General features: G+C 42.2%; 1 protein-coding gene across 1 annotated transcript in view; it reads left to right on the top strand.

The window, feature by feature from the left end:
* Positions 1-16,043, top strand: part of PTPRN2 (protein tyrosine phosphatase receptor type N2) — a 1,032,194-nt gene that overhangs the window by 903,526 nt on the left and 112,625 nt on the right. Inside the window, exon 13 of the mRNA XM_077809485.1 lies at positions 8,733-8,948. Coding sequence (XP_077665611.1) covers positions 8,733-8,948 — 216 coding nt within the window. The remainder of the gene's footprint in view (positions 1-8,732; positions 8,949-16,043) is intronic.

The raw sequence follows: 16,043 nt of genomic DNA on the forward strand, positions 1-16,043 counted from the left end.
GTTGGCTGCCTTCCTCCCCCACCACCAGCACTGCTCTCTCAGAGCCTATTGGATGAAGGACACTTACTTTCCATTCCTGCTCCTTACATTAACCGCTTCAAGTTTGTGTCTCGCTCTCTTTGTGTCAAAAACCGAGGAAAGACCTTCTTGAAAATGAATGGAATGCGTTTCCAATCTGTAGCTAGTAGAACCAAAAGTTGTTGCAAATCGTGCAGCAATGGATCGGATGTTCGTTGGGCTCAGATCTTTTTGCTGTAGCTTTTCATTTTTATTTTCGTCATCTAAAACTATATATGGTTACCTGATACCTTGTGGGATGGGCCATTTCCACAGTAAAATTATTCCAGCGGCGCCCTGTATATTGACTATGTGGGATCCAGACAGTATCTCGTGTTGGTGCTCAAAGGGGGCATTCTGTTTAATTCCTAAATTATATGCCTTCAAAATCAGCATTATTCAGCTTTGGCAAAGTCTGAGATTTCTTCTTACGTTCTTGTTGAACGTATTGTATTGAGTTCAGCTATGGCTGAACATCCTTTCGGTTCTGGCTCTGACAACCCTAACTAGGGCATATTGCATAAATCCCTGTATTTATCTGTTCTGCTCTGTGGGGAAAGCACGAGGAGGGGAGTTAGATTTACAAGTCACTGCACCCAGCGCTTCTGTCTTTTCCCATTTGCTCCTTAGTTAGTCGAGTCCTTACAGAATGGGAACTAAAGTTTGGACCCATTCCTCTTTTCTTTATGGTTTCCCACTTCTTTCACTTCCTCTTCGTTATTTACATCGTTGGCATCTCTGAGACAAAGTGTGCAAATCATGTGTATCTTGTATACACACATTCTATACAATCATGTATTCAGTTCAATTTCCTGGTTATCTTTCCAACATCCTGGTCGCTTCTTATTTCAACAACGCCTAAACTCTGTTGCAGTTTTTGTGTCACTCACTTAAAGCAAATATTGAAGCTTTCCAAATTTCACCTTTCTCAACGCTGTACCTTCCACGCTACAAACTTATTTTGGGTATTTTGACATCTTTTAAATTAAAATAGCATCACACTGCATAGTAGAATACAAACTACAGTGTGTGTTTTTAAATCTAACCAAAACTTCACTTCTGTGTATTGCCTTTAAGAAACGAGAGGAAAGTATCTGCCGTTGATCAAGGGATCTTTGAACTCGCTGAATTCTTGATTTTATTCAGTCATTGTTCGGGATATTAATCCCACTAAAAGGTATAGAGAAACTCCACAGTGCTTTGTGGCGTTGAAGGTTGAGGAAGGATCATTGTGCCCCTTCAAATGAATAGATCTGTGGCTCTTTGCAGTGACCTTTCTCAGTGATTTGAATAAGCTGGAGTTCGCAGAAATCCATCTGCCTTTTGTGCGTGTCGATTTTGTCTAATCTTTCCGACTCCTATGTAGAGCCTAAAAGAAGAAAAAAGTACCTTCCCATCCGATCTCAGTCCCCCAAGTCAAAGCGTTCAATTGACCTCGTTTCAGGTGATGAACTGGCATCTGCTGAAAATGATGTTAAAGCAATATCCTAGCAGCAAGTAGGACTTTTTAGAGGAGTGGTAGGGGGAGGGTCGGATGAGAGGAGAGCTAAGTCTTTATCCACAAATCTCTTGCCAACACTAAAGAATAGTACCTTAAAACACCAACAAATACGTTCGATTATAGAGCTTTGAGTGGAGGTATCCAAAGTAAACAACACTGTGTGCATGGAACATGTAAACCTTCAGGCCCTGCTACGCTAATTTAACTGCTTCTGAGTGCATGTGTAAATGGGACAAGCAAGAGCCCCCCCCCCAAAGGAAAGAGAATCGTTATCATTTTTGTTGTTGTTGTTGTTGAGTCTCGTTTTTACTGAAGTCAAATATCTTGTGAAAATTTCCTGCAAGTATCTTTTTATTAGAGTCGCCATGTTTGTCCTGTTGTAGAGTTGTTCATCTCTGTTTTTTTTCTACCTAGCAAAACTTAACATGTTTCTCGAACTGTGACCCAACCAGCTTAAGTGGGGAATTTACTAAAAATCAATTCTGAGTTTCAGATTTCTTTACACCGACAGACATTCTCCCTCATTATGTTGCCAGTATTAAGAAGTTGATACATAAAAAAAGGTCTAACGGTCTGTTTTATTTTAATGCCAGTTCCCGAAAATGTTAGCAACAGATCCTTTTTTGAAACCGCTGAACCTAAATTTGATTTCAGGAAAGTTTATTGTTAAGAACAATTATTTTCTTGGATAATTCTTTTCTTCTGCCCAAGCACCTTGCCCCCTCTCCCCCCCCCCCCGCTTGAATGGCATATTTGCAAGTACAATTTCATCTGTACAGAGGAACAATAGCTTTCAGTTGCACAAAGGATTTCTCCCACCCTGAATCCAAACCACAATGCCTCTTGCTCTGATAATAGCTCCTGAAAAGATTTTGTAATGCAGAGAATTAATACGTGATTATTTCCACCTCACTTCTCTCATTTATTAGATTCTGTAGTGAATTCCAAATTAAAACAGCACTCTTCAGTTTTTAACTTTGTAATATTTTAAGACAAATTATATTATAAAGTTTTATGCCCCTGCTGACGAAGTAGTTTGCTTTTCATTTTTATTTATGCTCATAAATGAATTGTTTAATATATAAGGGAGACGCAATGCTCAAATTTAAAGACTCCAGCTAAAGAATTCAAAGTTTTCCAGGAAATATATAGTATGTTATTTTTTTGTAAAATGAATGTTAATTAATACTTTTTTCTTTCAAACTAGCGGAAAAAAACAGAATAATTGGCAGACTAATAGGTCTTATCTCAACCTAGAAATAACTTTTGAGATTGGTAAACCCTAGCCCAAATTCATCCGTCTTTAATTAGAACAAAAATCCGATTAACTTCAGTGAGAGTTTTGCTCAAGTAAGGACCTCACAATCTAGCCTTCTATCTTGAAGCTATAAATAAATACATTAATAAATAAATAAATAATGGTGTTGATCTATCTGGAAGGTTTACATCACCACGTATGAGCCATACTCTATCGCTTCAGAGCGTTTTCCCCACGCTCCAAACGTGGCATAGGAACTTATGTACATGAAACTGTACATTAAATATTTACAAACGTTCGCTGCGTTTGAAATGTGAAGACTTACAGATACATATATCTACGTGGCTGCAACCTTAGATAACACAATAGAGTAATATGTTGGGTTTTGATTATGTTAGTGTTTTATAGCAGTGTGACTTTTAAATATGCCTGTACATTTTTAAATTTATATAAAGTGTGTGGTGGATGATCCAGTGAGTTTACCAGAAAAAAAAAATCCACAAAGGTTCAGGTCTTGAGCGCTTTTTCCCCCTCTTAGAAAAGTCTATACAAATGATGCAGTTAAAATATTTTTGACTGAAATCTAAATAGTAGGACTGATGTTGTTCTAAGACAAAATACATACATGCTTTTATAGCATTTAAAGCACGGACCATGACCATTTAAAAGCATGAGTACAGTGGATATGAATCTCGGAAATGCTCCGATTTAAACTAACTTCCTAAACCATCAGCTGTTCATATACCAATGTTTCTATGATATTACAATATTTTCCAAGGAGAAAGATCTTTCAGAAGAAATATCCTGTGTACTCCAGCTGTATAGATTCTTTTGATAATCCATAGTTACGTGTGTCTTATTTAATGATGGCTAAATTCTATAATCAGTTGATTTGTTAAACCTTGGAACAAAAGAGCATTTATTTGGTTTTCTTGTTATGCAACAGCTATTGTTTTCCCTCCTCCTCCTCACCCCCCACAGCACATAAGCCATCGTAAAGTGAACTGGCCGAGGGAGAGAGGTGTCCTGCTTTGAAAGAGATCCGACTGTAAATGTCAAATTCATAAATATTGTTTCTTTCAATTTTAAGTCAAGACTGACGGGACGCCTCTAAGTAACCCTGGGTTCTGTTCCTGGCTGAGGCCTGGTTGCAGAATCTCAGAAAGAAATCCAGGGGTTTAGACAAATGGGGAAAATTCCAAGTTCTTGGCTGATGGGAGCTGGGTTGGTGGGAGGGTATGAGATGGAGTCAAATCCAGGATCATCATTTATAACTGAACCTTTAGTCAGAAAACTCACAAAGCTAAAAAGCCAGCGTGCACTTATTTTACCCAGTCACATTGTCTGGTGATCAAAAATCATGTATTTGTATACTTTTAAGAAATCACTAAATATGAATTGGTGTCCTTTGCACAGCGATGCTGCTAGAAAAGCAAACGTATCAACAGACAGTTAGTTAAGTGTTCTTAAGACAAGAACTGGCTAGTATTGGGCCTTGTCCTGCCATCAGTTTGGAAACAAAGCTCCCTTGGTTTTCTATAACTGCCAGAGGGAGCTTAGTTTAGTTTAGAAACTGATGGCCCGACCCAGATCACTCTTTCCTTTCGTTGTATATGCCATTTCATTTTAGCGCCTTTTAAACTTCAAAGTTGGTAACCCTTCTAATTCTACTACACCGTATGTCGCCTCCAATTCTCTGCGTTGTAGTGGAAACGCTTACTCCTTATTGTGAAGGGTATCTAAAGGATGGTGTCTAACACTACATGGTTGCCTCACGAACAGCCCATAGCCAGGCAGTGGCTCCCCCTCCTCTCCCCCGTACTACCCCGCGCTCCGGATCGAGGAGTCTGGGCTCTCACTTTCAATGCTATATCCGTTTTTGGTTTTGGGGTTTTTTTTCGGATAATCTGTGGGCCGCTCTTGCTCCCAGTAGGAGAGCAGCAAGTGACTTCAGTGTGAGCGAGATCGGGCATTTAGAGCCTGGTGACCATCAGGTGTTTGGATGGGAACATTTCAGCGAAAGTGGTGTTTGCATCTCTGCTCTCCCGTGTTGTAGCTCTTATTCGCGAGCGCAGGAGAGAGAGCAAAGCCCAGGTCTCTGGGGGTTAAAGTAATGCCAGCCGGAACTGCAACATACCGAAAGGAGAAACATTGGCATTCAGGTGACTGGGGAGAAATCAGCAGCTCTGGACCAAATCTCGCCCTCGCCCTAGGAGAGTAGCCCCACTGAAATCAAGGCATTACTCGTGTGGGAAAGGCGAGCAAGATTTGGCTTCATGACTTTCCCCTTTAAGGAACCGCCCGAGAGGGGAACGCTTAAGGAATTTAAGTAGATAGAAATTATGACAGAGTAATGGAAGCTTCCATCCCACCCCCAAATCCAAGTAAATGGACAACAGCGACGCCTTCATGTTTAAGCAAGACTCCCTGTTGGAAATGATCAGTGTGGCCAGGTTTCTGAAAGCATCGAGGTTCTTGTGATTTTGATTTGACCCCTTTAATTGCAGAATATCTCAGATGGGCCGGTGCCATGTAATTGGATCCGTCCTGACTGATACCGAGGAGGTTTTCATCATCCACTTTGAAGTATTCATCAGTGTGATTCTTTAGAAGGATACGTGGCCCTTGTGCCTTTTTCACGCTACAGTCGGTCTAGCGGAGAAATCTCCGTACATATTTGAAATATATGCCTTGGCGCGTAGTGTACTCTTCCTTTGATTTCAAGCTACCTTTGGAAGCCCTGATTTATTTGAATGGAAATTACCAGGGTATTTGAAAACTAAATCTGCAGACCCACAGAGAGGGCTAGAAATGTGTTACTCCGATATTCAAAATTAACGATTACAAACAAAAAAAGGCTACGTTTTTTAAAGGTGGCCATTGGTTTGCACATTCACGTAGGCAGAAAAGGGACAGATATTTCTGTCCGTCTTTTGAGTTTGTTTACTGAAGTCATTTGACAGCACTTCGCCTGGTTATTTTCGCCTTTCTCCTGTATTGTCCTTTCCCCTGTTGTTTGTGGGGGTCTTTCACACAGCAACAGCGGAGACCCCAGAAACTGACGGGGGGAGCTCAGGGGGGCCAGGGCAGGGTCTGAAACTGCTTTTAATGCTAGTCCTTTTTGACCGACTAGATTTGTTGATGGTGTCCCTTTAAGTGGCTGCGTAGTCAGACTGAGCTGCGCGTCTGCACACAGTGGAGACTTTTAAAAGTAATGGACAGAGCACTGGGAAATAAGCTGTAGGGATCAATTCCGCCCTGGGAAGAGAGTGGACCTGGCCGTCCCGTTGTCTCTGGATGCTGTGCTGTGTGGGGCACGCTTTTCGCGCCGCTGTTTAAGACAGAGGCATTTGCTGGCCAGAGTTTCTCTTGGGAGGAAGAGTCAAGAGTTGGCAGGTGGCCCCTTGCTGGAGAGCACACGTCTGGGGCGTTGGCCAGGCCCGGGGCTGGCCCTTGGCGCTGCCAGGGGCTGTTGCACTCCGTTGAACCGAGCCCCAAGCCCTGCTGATGGCCGGGCTGGGCAGCCTGGAAAAACCCCTCGCTCTGCGATGGGAGGCGAAACACTGTGGCGCGGCAAATCTCGGTCCTCTAGCGCAGGAACGGGGGGCACGCAGGGCGCTGTCGTTCCCCGGAATGTCCCGTGTAGCTGCAGAGCCCGACCTCTGCCCAGAGGGGGACGAGTCCTCTCCCTGACATGCTACGGGCAGAGCGGAAAAGCCTTTAACTCCCAGGGCCCGCAGCGGGCATCAGGGAGGCGGGGAGTTCCCTCGGCCTGGCTGCAGCTGCCCTCCCTTGCCACCAACGGGGGGCTTGCTCCGCTCCGCGAGCCCCCTTTGAAAATCCGGGCCCGTCTCGTATCAAGGGGGAGGTGGGTCTGCCGCTGAGCTGGGGACTGGAGCAGGGAGAGGTGGCCCAAGCGCGGCTGGGGAGAGGCTGTCTCCGCCAGAGAGGCAGCTGGGGCGGGGGTGAGGAGAAGGGAAGGGGAGTCCGGCTGGCGGAGCCAGGCCGTGCAGCGAGCAGGCTGCAGCGCGGAGCCCGGGCTGGCTGCGGCTCAGGGGGCGGGGGGGAGGTACCCCGCGCTGGGGGGCTGTGGAGAAGGCGGTGTCGCGCTCGGCCGATCAGGCGCTGGAGGAGGAGGAGGAGCAGGAGCAGCAGCGCGCGGCGGTGGCTCCCTGCACCGAGCGGGTCCCCCGGCACCACGCCCCGTGCCTGCCCCTGCCCAGGCGCTAGCGCGCTCGGCTCGCTGCCTGCCGGCGCTCCGGGCCGCTGGGGGCTGGAGGAGGGGCAGGCAGCGGGGCCAGCGCTCCGGCGCGGGTGTGCCGTCTCCCGGGAAGGAAGCAGCTGTGGCCGGGCGGGAGAGGAGGCAGCGAACGCCGGCCCCAGCGCTGCTGCGGCCCCAGCCGCGCCGTAAAAGCGCCGCTGGCTCGGGCGCCGGCAGGAGGGGGCTTTGCAGCCGCACACGCACGGCAAACCCGTTGTGTGCTCATCCCCGCTCCTGCTCCTGCCCCCACCCCCCGGGGCTTGCAGACCTAGCAGTCCTCCTCTGCTCAGCGCAGCCAGGCAAGAAAATCTGGGAGTCTTATTGAACCTGCATTTCCATTAACTCAGCCCCAGCTCCAGCTAATCCGCGGCACTGTGAAGGCAAGGAGGCTAATTAATGACAAGCTTTTACAGTCAAGACCAGCGATAATTGCTTTGGTGGCCTTTATGATTACAAGATAAAAATGGACCGGGCCTGACATAAGAGCCACTGTGTACACTGCAAGACAGGAGGAAATTAAGAGCTGGCTATCTGCATACGGAGCAGAAAATTACTAATAGAGGAGAAATAATGAATAGGCCGGCTAGGCATTCATGGGGAAAAATCCATTTTGTTACCACGCGAAATTAGGTGGTGGAAAGGAGCTTGCTAATTGTTCTCATCTTGTAGCAACCAGGACTGAGGCAGGGGCGTGCTTTTCAATTCATTTCCCTGGTAATTGTGAAAAGGGGAATGCTGGCCAAATGTCTTGCTGCAATTTGCCTGCCTGGTCTTTTCATTTTCATGTTGCGTTTTTAATTGTTGCTAATATAGCTTATAATGAAGCTAATGAGGGGAAATTATTGTACAACTTTTTAGCACATGGAGACAAGTGAAATGTCCCAGAAGGATTCTCTCCTATGGCTTAAAAAAATAAATCTGGAGGACTTTGGAATTGTTTGTTACTTTTTTTCTTCTACAGAAGACAGAAGTTAACGCACCTACTTTTTGGTTTGTAGTTTTGTTTTTCACTCGAGAGAAAAAAACGGATCTTTGATTATAAGGCCCCCACCCCATATACCAAATAACAATTAAAATGTCTCTTGGTGATTGAGGTACTCAGAACGGGTTGTGAGCACTATTATTTGAAAAGCAAGCTGAACGGTTTTCAGGATGGCCGGTCATTCAATCGGAGGGATTTCTTGTCCTGGGTTAACTAAAAAAACCCCCAAACCCAACCCAGAAAGGAAACCGTCCACGATACAGACAACTATGGCAGGCGTGAAGTGATTGTTGTTGGGAATATTTTTTCTGACTCTCCCGTGGTAGGACCGGAAGACGTTGTCTCAATCCATTAGCTACGCACAGGTGTACAGAGTTATGAGACAAGGTACCCGGGGCAGGGACGCGCTCTCCTTTTTATTTTTGGTCTTCACCTGAACACGCCAAAAATAACGCTGCCATCTTCCCGTGCCACGTTGGTTTCTGCTGAGCCCGGTTCCCTCCATCCTGGCGTGGTTGGGGCTTGAGTGAAACTTTGCCCCTGTGGGGTTTTTCCCGGCGCCGCCGTAAACCCGCAGAGCTAAAAGTGTTTTTTCCCTCCCTCCAGTGGGAAGTTCCGCGCCTCTGAAGTTTCTAGAGCAAATGCTGAGTCGCTGCTTCTTTCTCTCCAACAGAAAAGCAAACTGAAGCTTCTCCCTCACCGCGCCGCGGAAGACGAAGACTCCACCAAATTCATCATCCTCACCCTTCTCTCCATCGCCTGCATTATTGGGGTCCTCGTTGCTTCTGGGGTCCTCTACTGCCTCCGCCATCAGTCGCACCACAGGCTGAAAGAGAAGCTGTCCGCTTTGGGCACCGACACCAGCTCAGATGCCACCGCTGCTTACCAGGTAAGGCCGGGCGGTGCCTCCGGCCCTTGCTTTTTATTTCTCCCCCCAGACACTTAAACCCCTTATTTATCCGCCCCAAGGGGGAGAGGTCCGTTATTCCGAGTGGAGGGGGTGGTTTTATTTTTTGCAACGCCGGCTCGGAGCCACCCTAGTCACGTCCCCGCAGATGCCCTGCTACCTGCTTGTCACGGCGGGCTGTTAATCTTCCCAGTTCTTGCAGTTGCTGGACACGTGCGTCTAATTAGAACCATAAAATAGTTGCCACTGGAACTCTCCGAAAAACCACCCCAATATCCATCCTCTGCCGGCCCCCGCCACAGGTCACAGCCGAACTCTTCACCGGCTCTGAGGAATGGCTTGCGCCCTTAGTTGTCGGAAGATGGCTCTCTCTTTGAATCATCGACTTCTTCAGGGTCTGATATGAAAGGAGCCTTTGACCCGATCCGTTGCCACCTTCTGCCGTTATTCAGATAAAGTGAAATATAATGCTGATAGATGGGGAGGTAAACCCAGGACTGTTTCTATGAGCATAATGGAAGCAGATGTGGGCCAAGTAAGGCAGGGATGCTTCAGGCGAATCTTCTGCAATAAATCAGAAACCAATGGGAATATTGAGCGTGCATTTGGCTAAGAGACAACTGCCTAGTTGTGAGGTTTCTTTAGGATAATCAGTGTTTATTTCCTGGTTAGATATCTGTCTGAAAATGTAGGTGTTACTGCCTGCAACTACATGTCTGGCGCCCCAAAACATTTAGAATGCTATTTTATGTAGATATTATTGCTTTACTGTTAATTCTCTGCACTTGAAAAAATGAAATACATTCTACTTAGTGGTGCTTTTGAATTAAAGCTACTTACATTTATTTTTACTTCCCTGTTCTACTGAAGATTAAACAGTGCTCTTTCTATATTATGGTAAACTGCAAGAGCTGGAAGTTTGAGACTAAAAGTCTTAAAAGGGATAAATTCACTCAAAAGTTCTGAAGTCTTTCAGTAATCATGTTAAAGATGATTTCCTCCTATAAAGAGAGGTGCTAAGCAGTCCAGAGAATTCTTCAACAAAGAACTAGTGAATTCAAACATACACATAGCTATTAGCATTTCAATGGAATGGCTTCACCTTTAGTTCTAAGCAAAGGGAAGATATCTAATTCTGAAAGAAAAACCTTAAAACTACACCACAAAGTCTGGGTTTATCAAGGGGGGAGAGAGAGCCTGTGAGTTAGCGCTTATCAGTGAAGTGAGGCCGTGTCCTCCAAGACAAAGTATAAAGAAAAGGAGTACTTGTGGCGCCTTAGAGACTAACCAATTTATTTGCACATAAGCTTTCGTGAGCTACAGCTCACTTCATCGGATGCATACTGTGGAAAGTGTAGAAGATCTTTTTATACACACAAAGCATGAAAAAATACCTTCCCCCACCCCACTCTCCTGCTGGTAATAGCTTATCTAAAGTGATATGTAGCTAAACTAGTTTTGTTGCCTGTGGTCAAGAAGACCGTGTCAATGTAAGGTGTGGGGTTTGTTTTGGAGGCGCAGAGGGGTTTAAAATAGGAAACCTGCTATTGACTTCAGAATAGTTAAGCAATCTTTTTCTTCACTTAAACATGAGTAAAATAATTCTTAGTATTTTTAAAAGCCCTCCAGGTTATAAAATCTCACTTGAAACTGAATTTGTGATAATTAACAGGACAGTCTTCCCAGTAACAGTTCTAATTAATAGTATCTGTAATTAAAATCGTGCCCTTCCAGCAGGAAAATTGTTTGAATTTCTTGGAGTGACCTTTTTTGCCATTTCTCTTGGGGGCATGGTGGTTAAGTTGATATTGATTTTATAATGAGCTCTGGTTTGTTTAATAAGAATCTGTAATCCAGACACTAAATGAAATGTGCGCTTCATTTCTTCTTGTCAGATTTTTATATTAAAAAAAACTTGCTACAAATAAGATCTAAGGATCTGCTTTGTGAAACAAAATATGAAAATGCTAACAATATGTTCAGTTTTTCAGTATTGAGATCAAATTGATATCCTTTGCCATTGACTAAATCCTGCTAACCTCATTCTCCTAAGTAGTCCCACTGGTTTCTGGTGGAACTACTGTCATGAGTGGGGGGTAAGGGGGGGAAATGATTTGGCTCTAGATGCAGAGATTCCTAAAAGCCTGGCCTTTCTCTCAATGAAGTCAGTGGGAGTTTTGGTGCTGAGTTCAGTGGCAGCAGGAGCAGCCCCCAGAACTGAAGCCAAATGAAATATTCAGACAGTTTTGGTGATTCTCGTGCTACTTTCAACCAGCAGTGATTTAGCAAGGTGTATTTGTAGCGCCTAATCCTCCTTCCAATAAAATTGTGACAAAGTCCCAGTGATTTAAATGGGAGCAAGATTGAGCCCCTGTCCTTTAAGAGTAAATATAATTTTGCATGGAATCCCACTAATTCTAAGACATATCTGTAATATTTGAGGGATGGAAATTTTGCATTGTATCATCAAAACAAATATCAGGAAAAACCTTAAGTTACCTTTTTGTCGGATCTTCTCTGGCACTCCTAAAGGCAACTGTGCAGGCCATACTAATATTTGGGGAGGAAAAGAGTCCCAGAAAGTTGCTTTGAAAATTGGACACAAGAAACTCAGATATAAACTCTTCTTACGTTATCAATTTAAAACTGTTTCCTAGCTATCCGCTTACTTTATTATTCCAATGTGTTAATAAATATGTGACATAATCTAATATTGGCTGTACAGACTCAGAATACATGTCTGCTGAAGTTTAAGGCATTTACAGATGGATAATGTACTATTGTCTGCAGCTTAAATGGCATCAGATTTAATTTTTGTGCTATTGAGTGCAGAGAGAAAATCAGTTGATAAAAACAATGGTCAAGTCTTAAGTAGGAAGAACTCTATTGCAAATACTTGTCAAAATTTTAGTTGGGTCCTATTTTCATATAAACACGACTGACCTACTTTTTCTAGTCTTAACAAAAACATTATGGATTTAACTTAATTCATTCAAGATTTTCCTCCCTTCTTATTCTTTATTTTCACATGTGAAGATAGGAGGGTTCTTTCAACACTTGGGGTCTCCTTGTAGTCTGTGTGCTGTGATACCAGATGGGGAGAAAATAGACAAACTGTATTGTCAATGGAAAAACATATTCACTGTTATCCTTCTAAGACACTAGTAGCGGGAGCTTGGATTCAATCCAGTCTGTTGATATTGTATCAGATCTGTGACAGTTACAATGCAAATCTTACTATACAAAGTCTGTGTAATAGCCATGCTGTGCACGTAGCCTGCAGCGTAGGGCGCTGAGGCAGAATGAATGTTATGAAATGTAGCTTGGCTATGAAGAATCAGTTATTTTTCCTAGCAGGAATAATTCTTATATATGCAATGTGTGTGAACTACCTATAAATAAAAAGTTCCAAACCATTTAAAATTTAGGGGGAAAATTGGCCTTCCAAGAGCCTGTCAGTTAGTAGCCCAAAAAAATTTGAAATGTCTGAGTTATAATTCTTGATTTTTAGAAGGTTATATAATGAAAACAGCTCACCTTTAACTGTAGCTGTTCTGCCAGTCACTTTTTTTTTTTTTAAAGTATTATAATAGGAATGTTCAAACACTTGGAAGGATAAATGTGCTATTCAGACTTAATTTGTCCATTTGCAAAGAAAAGATGCAACCTGGCTTTGCAAGGCTGTGGTCAAGCAGTTTTTCAAATTTAATTGTAGTAGTATATCTTGTCAAATGCTATATGTACATAAAACACAATTTATGCATAGAGACTGTCTGTTTTTGTGTACCTTTTATACTTTTCATATTCTTGTCCAATTATATGCATAGCAGCTGGTTAAATCAGTGTAGGAGTTCAGAGATCATTAAAGAGATGTCCTTATTTCCCCTTCTCTCTCTCATGTTTGCATCTGTTGTTCCTGTTGCTTTGATCTTCTTTGGAAAGCAAATGTAGTATTGGGCAAGCTCACTCTTCCTTCCATGACATTAGGGCAGAAGCGTCTTAGGAATCTTCAGCAAATACTCTTTGATTTAGTTCACAACACTGAGCAGATTTTTCTTGTGCACTTTGAAGCCTTTGGGACACAACCCAGAGAAAAACAGGCATTGGGGGCAGCCTGCAAACAGTGCTATTAAGTGCACATCTTAGTTGTCACTGCTCCCATTAGTAAGCAATTTATTAATGTAATGACAGTGTATGCTGGTGACTGCAACTATGTAGTCTATGTAGTCTATGTAACTATGTAGCTGAATTGTGCAAAGAGATGTTAAGTCGTTTTGCTTGTTTCATATTATGAATTGGAGAACTTTGCTAGTGAACATAATTGTTTTGCATCACTGATAGTGGTCCATGCAGCATCACTGTGGTTGAGGCTAAACGCGCAAGTTCAAATATCTGATGCTGATCTCAGTAAGCTCCGTTATTATTATCCTGATATCATTTTTAGGGGTATTTAGTTTTGTTTCACTGCAGCACAGAAGAACATATTTACTTCCTCAAAGAGTGAAGTAAAGGAACTTGTGTTAAGACATACTAGAAAGTGATACCTTAAGACAATAAAATCATCCTTGTACTTCCTGAGGTCTGCATTCAAGATTCTAGTGGGTTCTGGGTGGATTCTAGGTCTGCATTCAAGATTCTAGCTATCTGGGTTCTGCAAAATCTAAGGACATCACTCCCCACTTGAACTGATAGTATTCAGTGTTTACATTAAAAACACTGAATACTATCAGTTCAAGTGGGGAGTGATGTCCTTAGATTTTGCAGAACCCAGATAGCTGGTCTTGACAGATAAATAAGAGGAAACTGTATTGAAATATTTTGTTGTAAAATTTATTCTTAATAATGGCTTGGTCCTTCCCTTATCAAAGCCAATGGTAAAATTCTCAGTGGTTTGGAAGGTCTGATTCTACTCATTTATGATTTGAGATAGCTTTTAAAAAATAATGCATGTCAGTTGACCATTAACAAATAATTTGCAAATTGATTCTGCCAAAAACAAATTGTTTGTGGATAGGATCTGATTGAAGGACTCCACTGGAGTCATGTTTCTCTGTTGGACCATCTTGCCAGTCTTGTATCTTCACATATATGTATACTATGTTGTATATGATGTAGCTATGTGTTTCAGACTCTGTATATGACCTACACACTGATATTTAATAGATTACAATTTTCACAAGTAACATTTGTCTTATTATGGTGTTGACATAGCAACACTCTAGAACAGTGGAATCTAATAAGCTACGTTTAATGAACAAAAAACAGGATCATTTTTTGTGACTAAGTAATCTGACAAGTTGGGAAATTTTAAAAATACCTAAAGTATTATAGCATGCATGATATGTAAAATCACTCACGCATCATACCTAGACATAAAGGGTAGCATCAAGTATGAGGTGCATGCATATAAATATACTTATGGAAAATATTTCAGTAAGGAGTAAATCAAGCAAGAGTACTAGAAGGATGAAAATTTAGCCCTGAAGCTCATTTCTTCTTTTCGTTTCTAGGAATATACAGAACTTTAACACTGGAACATAATTTTCTGTGTTCTTATAAAAGATAGAAACTCACATGACAGTATAAAGTGACAGGACAGACCCTGATAGTCTATCAAATACAAGTACATTGAGAAATATATTAGACCAAATTTGCTTATTTTGGAGCTCTTATGGTGTGTTATGTAAAGTCGCAGTATAAACAATTTTGTATATTTTAATTAACTGAATTTTTATTTTAAGAATAAGCAAATAAATAACCCTATATACATTTGCTTTATATAGAAGTTCATTGTAACATGAAATCTTGTTCCGTAATATTGGGCAGTTTTTATATGCAACAGTGTATATTCAATACAAAAATGGTGCATAATGATAATAATAAAGGAATTATGTGAGGTGATTAAAGGTGGTAATATCAGGGTAAATGCTTGAAATTTAAAGAATCATTTAAATTGGGTGTGTGGAGGTAAATATTTCATTAAATACAGTTAGACGATAGATGGCTAAAGGAGGATGAGGCAAAACAAGTGATGTACAAAGGTGGGCTTAACGCTTAATCAGGTTTTATCTGATTAACTGTACAGGATGATCCACAACTACTGTAGTGCAATGGAATATATGACTTTCTTCAACTTCACTGCCTGTTATAGCAGTAGGACCCAGCAAATAGTAATGTAACTACATAATACTGTGAGTTTAAAAAGCATTAGAAATTTGTCAGACACTTCTGAAGTGATCTGCAGAAAATGTTTAATAAAAAAAGCTCAACTAAAGTGTTAGCTTCTGAAAGGCCAAATAAATGGATTTAGAGCGCATTTCAACAAACACATATTTTAGTTTTTTTCTAAATCTGTAAGAAGCAGTCCCTCCAATTACCTCCTTCCCTGCTTTGACTAAATGTTCTAGCATGTACAGTCCTGGCTATATTGTAACCCCCATGGAGCAGCTTTGGAGAGTGGAATCTGCATATTATTAGCATGAGTTTCCACCCTTCCTGTAGCATTCAGCTGTCCAACAAAGCTTTATTATTTTTAAATACAAACACTGAAAAATAAACTTTTGAGAACTGCTGAATGTTAGGAGGAGAGGAATGACTCACCCTGACTATAGCCAGGCTTCACCCTCCAAAATAGGCTCATGGTTGTTGCAATGTGGGCACTGGAGTCCATGCTAGAACACTTCTGTTGGAGTAGGAAGTGAGTGATTTGGAAAGAGATGTTCTTTGAGGGCCTACAGAAAGAAGCTGAAGTATACATCTAACTTCTGGTATTCTTCCTTGGAAGAGATGGTGTCATACAGATGTAAGTTTGAATTAAATGAAGTGCCTTTCTGAGAGCAGCTGGCCATAAATCTGACCAGTGTGGGTGGGCAGGGAGCGGGGGGGAGGGTTTGTTTTCTCCCATTACATATATTATTTGAATTTGTTCTATATAACTCAATCATCTTTATTTTACTATCGATAGGTACCATAGCTGGGCATAGCTCCTCACAGAACAAATAAAAAGCCACGTTGCTATAATTCCTTTGTCCATTTATGGTATAAGAGAATGCTAAGAAAAACAGTGGGAATTTAAAT

This window comes from Eretmochelys imbricata, chromosome 2 (assembly GCF_965152235.1).
Source record: "Eretmochelys imbricata isolate rEreImb1 chromosome 2, rEreImb1.hap1, whole genome shotgun sequence".
Lineage (NCBI taxonomy): Eukaryota > Metazoa > Chordata > Testudines > Cheloniidae > Eretmochelys > Eretmochelys imbricata.